Source organism: Pelophylax lessonae (assembly GCF_965119305.1).
Source record: "Pelophylax lessonae genome assembly, chromosome: 8".
NCBI lineage: Eukaryota > Metazoa > Chordata > Amphibia > Anura > Ranidae > Pelophylax > Pelophylax lessonae.
Window position 1 is genome coordinate 211020134 of NC_138775.1, and position 12804 is coordinate 211032937.

Genomic DNA, 12804 nt, shown 5'->3' on the forward strand with positions numbered 1-12804 from the left:
CACTCCTGGTCTATGCGGCTTGAGGAGTTTCTAGGAGATGGTCGGTCATCCTCCATGGAAGAAACTGTAAATGTTTTTTTTTGTCTTCGTGATGATCAGTTTGGCTAGGAAACCGCACCTGTACACGATGTGATGGTTGCGTAGAAGTTTCAATACGGAGTGCAATTTTTTCCTCGCTTGGATAGTATGTTGTGACAGGTCTAAGTACAGTTGAAGATGGGCCTACGGTTCTGGCAAAGGAGAATTGCGTCTCAGGAATTGCATAAGATCATCTTTCATGTGATAAAAGTGGATCACAAGGAACATTATCAGGCAGATGAGAGGGTTTAGGAAGTTTATTAGCCCTGTCAACAATCACTTCTCGATCTGGGGTCTCCAGTAGAAGTATGGAAATAATTTGCTGTATGTAGCAGCGAAGGCCTGAGAAGAGGACGGTTTCTGACACCCCCCTAAACTTCACATTATTTCTACGTGAACGATCCTCGAGGTCTGCTAACTTAGCTTTAAGTGCATCGATATCTTCCTCCCGCTTGTTATGGGCATCCACTAGTACACTGTGCGCTTCCGCAAAGTCACCCATTTTGTGTTCCATATGGTCCACATGGTCCCCCCCGATCCGAAACGTCTGCATTGATACGGGTCATAAATGAAATCATTTCTTTATGCAGGGAGCCCTTAAGTGACAGCAACATGTCTTTCATGGTAGTATCATTAATAGGTTGGCCCTGTGTGGGGAATTCTTCTAAGCCATCCACTAGCTCCCTAGTATCATCTGTATGCAATAATAAATCTTCCACATGTTGCTCACCTGTTAGATGTGGCTCAGGGGAGTGCTTCTTTTTAGTCTTCTGAGGGCTAGAGCAGGATGACCCACTGTGAGGAGAGCTCTGGGGGTGTCTGTAAGTCCCCTTGGAGGTGCAGTGCTTTCCTCTCTTCTCTCCTGCTGTGTGCTCGCACATGGAGGAGTTAAGGCCGCCGGCGCCATCTTGCAGTGGTGAACTTCAGGCCGTGGGAAAGAACTCTGTGAGTTCCACGGCCGGAGAAAGATTTTCTCTTGCCCATCTAGCTCTTCGGCGTCTGCCTTGTAGGTGTGAGCACCGGTAGTCAGTGGAGATGCCTCCCAGTCGCTGCAGCTGGTTCTCAGGATTTTGGCGTCTCCACAAGCTCTGTTAAGCAGCGGCAAGTTCCGCCCCCCCCCCCCCCGTTTTATACCATTTAATAAAACATGTTTTGAGGCTAATGCGCTAGGCTTACACGCCTTCTTTGTTTACTATACTTACATTCATATCGGATGTCCCCAGTCTTTTGAGGGCAGCGAGGAACACATTATCCACATGCAGTAATATGTCAAGATAGGAGTTTGACACCGCGTTGAGACATATCGCACAGCTAAGGAGAGTGAACATAGCGACATTTTCAGAAGTATAGGTCGGGTACTGTTTGGTTCACAGAAAAGTTGCGCTTCAAGACCCTCAGCTAAGGAGGCAGCCCTGACACAATGCAGCATGACAGATAGTGTGGAATCTTGAATTCCCCCCCCCCCCCCGGAAGCTCCTCGAGTCTCTACCAGTCCACCTACCAGATGCTGAAGCTGGGATGCAATATAGTATACCCAAGGATTTGGGAGTGCCAACCCACCCCTATCCTTCGGTTTCTGCAATTGTTCCAGTTTCACTCTAGCGCATCCTCCCTTCCACAGTAAAGATCTGAAAATGGAATTGACCATACAGAACATTTTAAGGGGGATGACTACCAGGAAATTGTGGAGGAAATAGAGAAATTGGGGCATAATGACCAGATTGGCCCACCCTGCCACCAAAAGCCCCAGTTTGGTCCATAATTTAACTTTATCTCTAATGTGACTAGACTTAAATAACGAATGTACTACATCTCATAATGTTGCCCTTAATGTAACGAATGATTGTTTCACTATATACGTAAATTATATGGCATGAACATGGTTCTCAATGGAAGCTGGTTGTGTGACTGTTTTGTATGCATTAACAACATTAAATATTTAATAAAAATATCTGATTAAACAAAACAAAAAAAACAAAAAAGAATTCTGCTATGCCGCCATATGACAAATGTCAGTGCAGGTTACATATTCATGTTCCTACTGTAGACCGGTAAATAAATCTGGGGCACACACCCCAGTGTGGAGGTGTACTGAGACCAAAGCATCTAATACGGACATTCCACCCGCTGTGCAACTGTGCTTCCTCCCAACCGCTGCACCTGTCAGATGGACTGCAGTGACAGCAGTTTTGTACCAGGGATGGGGAGCTTCATGGAAATTCACAGACACTAGTTCCCCATCATGTCCATCCCCTTGTGATTGACAGCAGGCAGTGGGCAGATCCTTACCCAACAGACAGCCCGCTATTGGCTATAGACACCGCCCACTGCCTGCTGTCAACTAGCAGGTGAGAGCAGATATGATGGGGAACTAGTATCTCAGACTCTCCCCACTGCAGAATCCCGGGTACTGGGAGGCTGTGAAGCCATCAGCACCCTTAGCAACCAGTGACAGGTAGAAAGTAGTGGCAGCAAATATGGTGCTCTGCTACACTGCATACAGGAACAGGAACTGGCTATCTCTGTATGCCAAGTTGGAGTAGGTCTTACCTCCAATTCCCCATCTAAAAACTGCAGGAAATACGTTTTGAATTTCATGTATAATAGCACTGCTTTGTAAAAATTGCACTTTTAAGAAATACCAGACTCTGCCGCACGTGCAGTACAGTTACCGAAATAGGCAGTAGGGATATTTTAACCACTTCAAGACCGCACTGTTTCCCCATCCAATCAAGACCATTTTTCATTTTTCTGCACTGTCACTCCAAATGCCAATTACTTAGCCATTCAATGCTGAATACAAATTAATTTTATATAATTTTTTAGGACAGGATAAGCTTTTATTGGTGTTATTTAACCATCACAGGGTTTTTTTCTCCTGATAAATAAAGGAAAAAAGACTGAGCGGTGCGCACTCTGGGAGCCACACATGATCGGTGGTGCGGAGGACGTACAGGTACGTCCACCCTCATTGCATAGCTTCAGTCCAGGTGTTTATGTATACGGGCCAGACAGGAAGTGTAAAAAGGACACAGCACCAGAAAACTGATGGTAGTGATTTATTGAGTTCCCCAAATACATTTTATTTTCGCCAGAAATCTTGTGCCCTTTCAGCTTCCTGTGGGCTGAACTAAAATAATAAACAATGGTATCAGCAATATTCTGTAAACCACACACTCCCCTCTATGTATTGGAGAAAGAGGAGGGAGAGGTGTCTAAATTAGCACAGCAGTCAAAGGTGACAATGCTGTTCCTCCAGAGTTACGGTGCAGTTAATAAAGCATTAGGGCAGGTCATGTGTTTTTTGCAGATTATCAGGTAAACGAAAAAAAAAAAAAAAAACACGAGAACCGAAAATTAACACAACGACTGCATCTAAGAACTAATAAGCTTCAATATATACTTTATTAGGTACACCTTGCTAGTACCTGTTTGGACCCCCTTTTGCCTTCAGAACTGCCTTAATTCTTTGTGGCATAGATTCAACAAGGTGTTGGAAACATTGCTCAGAGATTTTGGTCCATAATGACATGATAGCATCATGCAGTTGCTGCAGATGTGTTGGCTGCATATCCATGATGCAAATCTCCTATTTCACCACATCCCAAAGGTGCTCTATTGGATTGAGATCTGGTGACTGGAGTACAGAAAAATCATTGTCATATTCAAGAAACCAGTGGTGAGATGATTTGAGCTTTGTGACATGGTGCATTATCCTGCCGGAAGGAGCCATCAGAAGATGGGTACACTGTAGTCATAAAGGGATGGACACAGTCAGCAACAAAACTCAGGTAGGCCGTGACGTTTAAATGATGCTTAATTGGTACAAAGGGGCCCAAAGTATGTCAAGAAAATATCCCCCACACCATTATACCACGACCTCCAGCCTGAATCATTGATACAAGGCAGGATGGATCCATACTTTCATGTTGTTTATGCCAATTTCTGACCCTAACATCTGAATGTTGCAGCTGAAATCAAGACTCATCAGACCAGGCAATGTTCTCCCAATCTTCTATTGTCCAAATTTGGTGAGCCTGTACAAACTGTAGCCTCAGTTTCCTGTTCTTAGCTGACAGGAATGGCACCCGGTGTGGTCTTCTGCTGCTGTAGCCCATATGCGTCAAGGCTCGATGTGTTGTGGGTTCAGAGATGGTATTCTGCATACCTTGGTTGTAACAAGTGGTTATTTAAGTTACTGTTGCCTTTCTATTATCTCCAACCAGTCTGCCCATTCTCCTCTGACATCAACAAGGCATTCTTGTCTACACAACTGCCGTTCGCTGGATATTTCCTCTTTTTTGGACCATTCTCTGTAAACCCAAGAGATGGTTGTGCATGAAAATCCCAGTAGATCAGCAGTTTTTGAAATACTAAGACCGGCCTGTCTGGCAGCAACAACCATGCCACGTTCAAAGTCACCTAAATCCCCTTTCTTCCCCATTCTGATGCTGGATTTGAACTTCAGAAAGTTGTCTTCACCACATATAGATGCCTAAATGCATTCCGTTGGTGCCATGTGATTGGCTAATTATCAATCTGTGTGACCAAGCAATTGAACAGATGTACCTAATAAAGTGGCTGGTGAGTAGGCGAGTATATATATATATATATATAGAAGGATTCCCAGCCATTTTGCTGGATGTGGGTCCGCCAGGGTTACAGCTAGCAACAACAGCACATTTAAGCATGTTCTCCAAGTGTGAGCATTGAGACAAGAAACAGTCTGCCATCTTTGGTTTTATATTTTTTTAGGAACTTGGATGGAAGAAGGGAATGAGTGGGATACTCCTCTGGCTCAACTATACACATAGAATGAGAAAAATGCCTCTTGATGCTGACTTGACGCTGGCTGAATGGCGGTCAACGCCGGTTGGCGCTACTTAGCTCTGACTTGTTGTCTGTGAACTTGAACTGACTTCTGACACTCTCCAGTGATACAAAAGTCCTTTGCACGGCTCCCTTTAGCCCTCCCGGCTGAGGTAGCTTAACTGTGAATACTGCTGCAACTCTTAACTCTTCGGGGCCAACACTGGCACCGCCTTTGTTTTTCAGGGCTTAAATTCTGGCACTCCCTTTCTAATCTTCTACACAGGCTACCTGGCTCCTGGATCCCTCTGACCTTCCGGAGTGGTCCCCCAGGGCAGTTTACAGTACTCACGACACTGCTTTCTTGGAAACTCCGGCCCCCACAGTTCCGCTTGGTCCTCAGCACACTGGATCCCTCTCTGCAGCTCAGCTCAACCCTCTGTCCTCTTAGGTCAGCCGCCTAGGACACCCGTTCCACTCTGGCAATGAGGAGAGACAGCCGTCACCTCCCTCCTGGGACTCTGCTTCCCACCAAAGATGCTCTGTCATGTGCTCCCCTCAGACTTATACCCCATCCCAGGATGCATTGCGGCATATTCTGCCCTCTGGGGTAAATACAAGCCCTGGTGTGCTATTGGTTAGGTTTCCTCCACTGTCCAATGAGAGACCCTATTAAACACAGTGGGGAGACTCCCCTAGCTCAACAGGCACACCTGGGAACACATGACAGCCTAGCTGAACAATCCAGGCCCATCTTATAAGCAGACAAGACCCCCCCTTTATAGTTTGCCTAGCACCTACCTGGGAGAGTGCTACATCTATATACTGTACATGTGTGTGTGTATTTATATATTTTTGGGGGTTTTTGTTTTTGGTTAGGGAAAGATGCACACTCATCAAACTGCCTATTCTGTTGGAATTCTCGCCTCTGCAGTCTAACTTTACCTATTTAGATATCATGACACATTCTATGCATGATAGACAAGCCACAGTACCAATTTAGTGAACTGCCGTGGTGTTGCAGAAAATAACTGACACAGGTATAGAAGGGGGAGAACCCCATGCTGTTGCAACATAGAGTGGCCCAGAGTAGGAAATGGAAACCCAATGAACGCACTTAAAAGCCATGGCTATATATACAAAATAAAGAAGAGCTTGTAGGGGCTCAAGTTTGGCAGGTAGGCTCTAAACTTTAAAGAAATGGTTTACCTGTTTTAGATTTGCCAAGAGATATAGATATAATAGCAGCTCCCAAACTAATTCTAGGTTAAGCCTTTTATATACTTTTGCAAATGTAAGAACTTTGTTAAGATATTAGGTAACTAACTTTAAACCTCCATAGTCCGCCAATGTCTTCAGTTCTCTCAAAGCAGGTGGGTTCCAAACCTTCTTCTAAACAGCTTTTAATAGCAACCAGGCCACTTGCTCCAGCTCCTATCACCGCAACTTTTTTCCCCATGGTGGCCTAAACAACAAAATGGGAAACATATGTTAAAGAAGAAGCAGAAAATTATAAAACAACATAAAACTTACCTACCCACTGCCATTTTTATATATTTGAAGTGTTAGTTCTCCCTAAACTTATTTTGTTTAAAGAGAGATTCAAGGAGATTGAGTCACCTGTTGATATTCCATGAGAACTTCAGCAATAAGATCTTCTGGTGGAGATTTAGGTGCTACCCCCTGCAGATATAGTTTCACTTTTTCTATATGTCGATGTTGCATTTCCCACATTTTCTTTTCAGTGGTAAAAGAGCACATAGTAGTTGCAGCTAGGGCCTGGATCAGTCACTTGATCTTCTTTAGCCCTGGTTCACACGAGAGCGGCTTTGAAATTGCGCTACTTCAGCACAGTTTCAAAGCCACAAATCAGTTTGATTTGGACCTAAAATTTCACTGCGGCATTTAACAGAAGTTGATGGAAATAAAAAATGTTCAAATAAACCCGCGCTAGGTATAAAACAAAAAAACAAATATATTGATGTGCAATTGCTGTTCACCAAGTGTAAATAATAAAACAGTGCTTGCCTTTATAAAATTATATATATATATATATATATATATATATATCAAAATACAATAAAGTGTTCATGTGCAAAAATATGGTATATACATAACATTGATTAAAGTGCTAAAGTATTCCAACAAATATAAATGCTAAAAGTGCTTCAAAATATCCACAAAAGCGTGTTTAAAATGCTTGAAGATATAAAAGTGTTGGGAGTGCTTTGAACAAATCAAAAGGTGCAGGGTGCTTCACTCCCCTCCTGTGTCCCCGCTCACAAGAAATAATGGACCCTCAGCTATTTCAGTCTGGGGGTCAGAAAAGGCTTAGGACTGGTGAGGTGAACGCCAATACACCTGCTTGATACTGCCGCTGTACACCAACTTGCAAAGGGTCTTTGGGGCTCAAATAAAATAGACAGCTAACATAATGAAGTCTGTTTAAAAGGTTTTTTGGGCATAATAAAATAGCTACTCACAAGAAATAAGTGCAAAGTCGGATTGTAGGAGAACAAAACTCTTAAAAACGTGTCTCCGTATTATTCTATGTGTCCATGCACACATAGGGTTTTAGGAGTTATAAGTGGCAAAGGAGTTTTCAAGCTGTAAAATAAAGCCCAGGGCAGCAGAGTTAAACTGTAAAAATGTCTGACATGGCTAAAGACGTTCTAATGCTATGTACAGCGTTAAGCTGCGTCAAGTGTTTTTAAGCTATAGTAATTAGATTTGGGAGTGGAAAATAGAAGAGGGCAGAGAAATGCTGCTAAACGGTACTGCAGCTAAACGTGCATAAACGCCAATGCAAAAGGCTTCTAAAAGAGCGTTTTTATAGCCACTTTACCCTGGCATCGGTGGCATCGGTGCCAGCTTTGCAACTTTTTTTTTTTTTTAATGCCCTAAAAAATGAGAGGTGTACGATATCTTTCAGTTTTGTTTTCATTATAAAGTAGCCACAGCCTGCAGAGATTCCTGTGAAGAGATATCACTTTCCCCTGGCAAAGCAGACCTATTGGTTTTAAAATCAGCAAAAATCATGCACCTTGGTGATTGCAGAGTTCTAGCTCAAGTTCAAGGGACATGTTGGACCTCTGTAGAGAGTTTTCTACTTCAACCCAGAGAGCAAAGGTCCTTCTTTGCAGCATGTTGGCATTAGACAGACTTTTCTGCTCAGGCTTTGAATGCATTATGAAAAAAAATGAACTGCAACAATTTGCACACTTGCTAGGATTTATTTAGCTGATGTAAAGCTCACCTCCTGGCAAATATTAACCCCCTCCTACCCCTATCTATCCCATTCTTGTCTGTGTCCCTCACTGGTGCAGGGGATGACTAATTCAGCGCTGCAGATGTGCCTTTGTTCCTTACAGTCTCCTCCTGCTGAGGTCACTACTATAGACTCATTTCCTGGAATCTGAGAGGACCCCACCACTGAACAGCCAATAGAAAGTATCCACTTCTCTCCCTGTAAGGCCCCTTTCACATATACAGTCTGATCAGATCCGCCTGTCAGTTTTTCAGGCGGACCTGATCGGATGCCCCATGCATCCCTATGGGGCAGCGGATGTCAGCGGAGGCCTCTCAGCTGACACCCGCTGCCATCTGATCCGATCCTGTCCGTCAAATCCGAACGGATGGAAACCCTATTTTCCATCCGTCTGGCAGATCAGATCGGATGAGCGGTCCGTTCTCATCCAATTCCTCCATAGAGGACAGCGGGGACAGAGCGGAGGCGGAGCTGTCAATTGGCTGCTCCGTGGGGATCAGCGGATAGATCCACGCTGAGAAAAACCGCCGACGGAGCGGATAGTGTGAAAGAACCCTAAATGTGAACGACACAAAGGAGGACACTTTCTAATGAAGAGAGAAGGCTTGGGACTGAAGTGTCACGTGACCACAGCTTTAGGTGAGCAACAGTGCTTTTAGGGTTTTTTTTTTTTTTTAAAGCCAGAGTCCAGTTAGAGTTTGGTGGGAGAAATAGGGTAGGGAAGCCCCCAGAGATCACCTTCAAACTTCAATTGATAATTGAGGAAGTATTAGGCCATTAATGAATGCTGCCCCCCCCCCCCCCCCCAGGAGCTTCTACCATAATGTGCAAGTATTCTATTTGCACATTATGACATGCTTACCTAGTAGATGCCCTTCTCCAGCGATGTAACAACTGTTGCTTCTTTCCTCAATTGGGCTTTCATCTTCACCTGATCTTCTTCTAGGTTCAGAGTCTTCGGCCACCTTCACTGGCCAGGGCACGATGACTTGCACACATGTGCACGGGAGTTACTTAAAGTGGTTGTAAAGTCAGAAGTTTTTTTTTTTTTTAAATGCGTTCTACGCATTAGGATAAAAAAGCCTTCTGTGTGCAGCAGCCCCCCTCAGCCATTCAGCGATGTCCACAAGTCTCTTAGCCATCCAGGACTCTCTCTCCTTATTGACTGAGACACATCAGCGGCGTTATTGGATCCCACTGCTGTCAATCAAACTCAGTTATCCAATCAGAAGCGAGAGAGGGGGAGGTGCTGAATGGCAGCTCTGTGTCTGAATAGATACATAGAGCTGCAGCTGTTGAGCAAGGAGGAGCATTTATGACAAAAGTAACCTACAGAGTCTCTACTATCCTAAAAAGCCTAAATATTAACACTTAAAAAAAAATAAAAATGTTGGTTTAAAAGCAAATAGCAGTTGCTAATAATAGATGATGCTTCACAAAGCTAAATGTTATTGGTTCACATCTACTGTTTGCTAATGGGGACATAGACAGCAATAAAAAACCAGCAGGTGTTCCAATCCCTCTAATCAAAAATAATAAAATCAGTTTCACTTTCAGTTGACTTGCCCAGTCAAGTTCTTCCACCCCAAACTCGCCCATCCATGTTTTTTTAGATCTTGCTTTGTGCACTGGTCCAAATCATTTGGTGGAGGGGGGATTATGGTGTGTGGTTGTTTTTCAGGGGTTGGGCTTGGTTCCTTAGTTCCAGTGAAGGGAACTCTTAAGGCGTCAGCATACCAAGACATTTTGGACAATTTCATGCTCCCAACTTTGTGGGAACATTTTGGGGTTGGCCTCTTCCTGTTCCAACATGACTGTGCACCAATGCACAAAGCAAGGTCCATAAAGACATGAATGAGCAAGTTTGGGGTGGAAGAACTTGACTGACCTGCACAGAGTTCTGATCTCAACCCAATGGAACACCCTTGGGATGAATTAGAATAGAGACTGCGAGCCAGGCCTTCTCATCCACATCAATGGCTGACCTCACAAATGTGCTTCTGGAAGAATAGTTAAACATTCCTAAACCTTGTGGACAACATTCTCAGAAGAGTTGAAGCTGTTGCAGCTGCAAAGGTTGGGCCAACTCAACATTGAACCTACAGACAAAGACTTGGATGCCATTAAAGTTCATGTGCGTGTAAATGCAGGTGTCCCAATACTTTTGGTAATATAGTGTAAATTTTTGAAAAAACTAATTTAAACCCGCGCTACACAGTGTGTTAAATTATTATTAATGTAAAAGTGAATGTGTGCAGCTGCTGCAAACACTAAGAAATTCTTAGAGCAGATATCTATAAACAAATTTATGCAGCGCTAGCATCTATAAAATTTTAGTGAAAATAGTGTATTATATAATTATGACTCGAATAGTGCATAAAGTGCTTTTAGTGCTAAAATCAAAATGGTTCAAACATACAATATACTAAAATATCAAGTGTATATGAATCCTTGTGCAATAATAAATTATTAAAGTGCAAATTAATGATTTTAATTAAATGAACAATAAATAGTAAGTGCATAAAAAGTCCTTAAATTGTGATCCAAATTGAGGTGCCAAAGTGCCAAGAAATCAAGGTGCTTATGAAGTGACAGGTGCCCCTCTCGGTTCTCCACTCACCGGATTGCAAATGAAACAAGACCTTTAGGTTATTGCACAGTAGCCCAGGATCAGTATGGAACCTCTCCAAAGTAGTCTCCGATATTAAATGGGTCCGCCTCTGCTTCCACCATTAAACAAAAAGAGGGCCGTACATGGTGAAGTATATAATAGCTATTTTTATTTTCCAAAAGTCAAATGGGTACTTACAAGCTGTATAAAAGTATTAGGCATATATCTGTAAAACGAGTGGTGCCGCTCTTAGCGTGCGTTCCACCTACAGGAAGTTCCTGACCGGAAATGACGTTTCGTCTCGTCCGCAACCGGAAGTACGTCAACACGTTTCGCCGTCAATCACAGCGTCTTCAAAGACATCACTTCCTGTTGTCGGAGGCTTTTTATATCATAGCCTCTCCATTGTCATATCCGGATTAAATTATAATAGAATTTTATATCGATCACAAACTGATCAGTTTTTTGAGTGATATTGATATAGCGGTAATAGAGCTTACTGCAGTACGCAGGCGCACTGGTAACCTTCCTGCCGCAAATTGGCAAACGCCCATGCGCGTGCATGTACGCAGAGGCGTCCTCACGTAGCGCTTTCACGTTCGCGAACGCTTGTGCCCATGCGTGCACAAATTACCATTGCTGCCTATTTAAATGCAGCAGCCCCACTAGGCCTTTGCTGTTTGATCTTCAGCTGTTCCTGTGTTTCCTGTGACCATACCGATTGTTTCCTGATCATCTGACTCGGCTTACCTTTGACCTTGTTTGCCTGCTGCCCACCCTGATCCCAGCTCCTCTTGACTACACTTCTGTCTTACCCTGATCTGTTTATCCGCTATTGGACTTGGACTTGCTCTTCGCCTGGCTGGGTGATCCTAAGGACCGCTACCTGGTGCTAGCAAGCAGCAAAATCCATCTCCACCATCAGGAGCTCTGGCAAACACCAGCTACCGTGTTTCCCCGAAAGTAAGCCCTACCCCAAAAAATAAGCCCTATCTCGATTATCGGGGCGGGCTGCAATATAAGCCCTACCCCAAAAATAAGCCCTAGTTTAGTGTATGAAAAATACTAGGATGCACTTTATTAGCATTTTAAATAATGTCCAGTGTGTTTTTGTAATATAATACTGTGAAATACCTTCCTTACATCGCCGCTCTGCTCTCAGCTGATTCCCTGCTGTCTTTCTCCTCTCATACCGTAGCTGTCAGAGGGGGATCTCAGCCCCTCCCCTCTACAGTTTACACAGAAGCGCCGAGTGTTCGATTAGAATTGTGGGAAATACCTTCAGTACATCGGCACTTCCGTAACCCCCAGCTGTCGCCAGGGAAAAGAGGACAGCAGAGCGGCAGATCAGCTAAACCTATTCTTATCTAATCTACCAAACTCTTCTGTCTGTGTACACTGCAGAGGGGAGGGGCTGAGATCCCCCTCTGACAGCTACGGTATGAGAGGAGAAAGACAGGAGAGAGCAGGAGATTAGCTTAACACAGAGAAGCGATGTACGGAAATGAAGGTATTTCACACAATTGTATTACAAAAACACTTACTGGACAGTATATAAAACACTAATAAAGTGCATCCTAGGATTTTATATACACTAAACTAGGTTTACACGGGATTTCTGGCAGGCAGGGAGGGCAGAGAGGGACAGAACATTATAAGACCTACCCCGAAAATAAGCCCTACTGTATCTTTTGGTGCCAAAATTAATATAAGACCCGGGCTTATTTTCGGGGAAACACGGTAGTGCTTAGACCTTGCAACTCAGGTGAACCTGTGTCTTCCACCAAGGTGTCCTGTCGGCATTCCCGTCCCTGGATCCCGTGTAACATTCTGGGCTCTCTATCAGGTGAGTATCCCCTCTATGCGTCAGTCTTTGCTACATCAATACTGACACAGCCTTTTTTCAAAAATCTTACTAAACCTTTAATCCAGCTTCTTAATTATTGTATTCCTTGTTTTGACAAGTCATATTTTTTTGCAAAGCAGTGATAAAGAAAAAAAGCACTTTAGCCAATCCATTTTGGCACATCAAATCTTT

General features: G+C 43.6%; 1 protein-coding gene across 1 annotated transcript in view; it reads right to left on the minus strand.

Moving 5' to 3' along the window:
- Positions 1 to 12804, minus strand: part of LOC309562226 (uncharacterized protein) — a 154623-nt gene that overhangs the window by 47961 nt on the left and 93858 nt on the right. The window contains exon 10 of the mRNA XM_082266351.1: positions 6215 to 6352. Coding sequence (XP_082122477.1) covers positions 6215 to 6352 — 138 coding nt within the window. The remainder of the gene's footprint in view (positions 1 to 6214; positions 6353 to 12804) is intronic.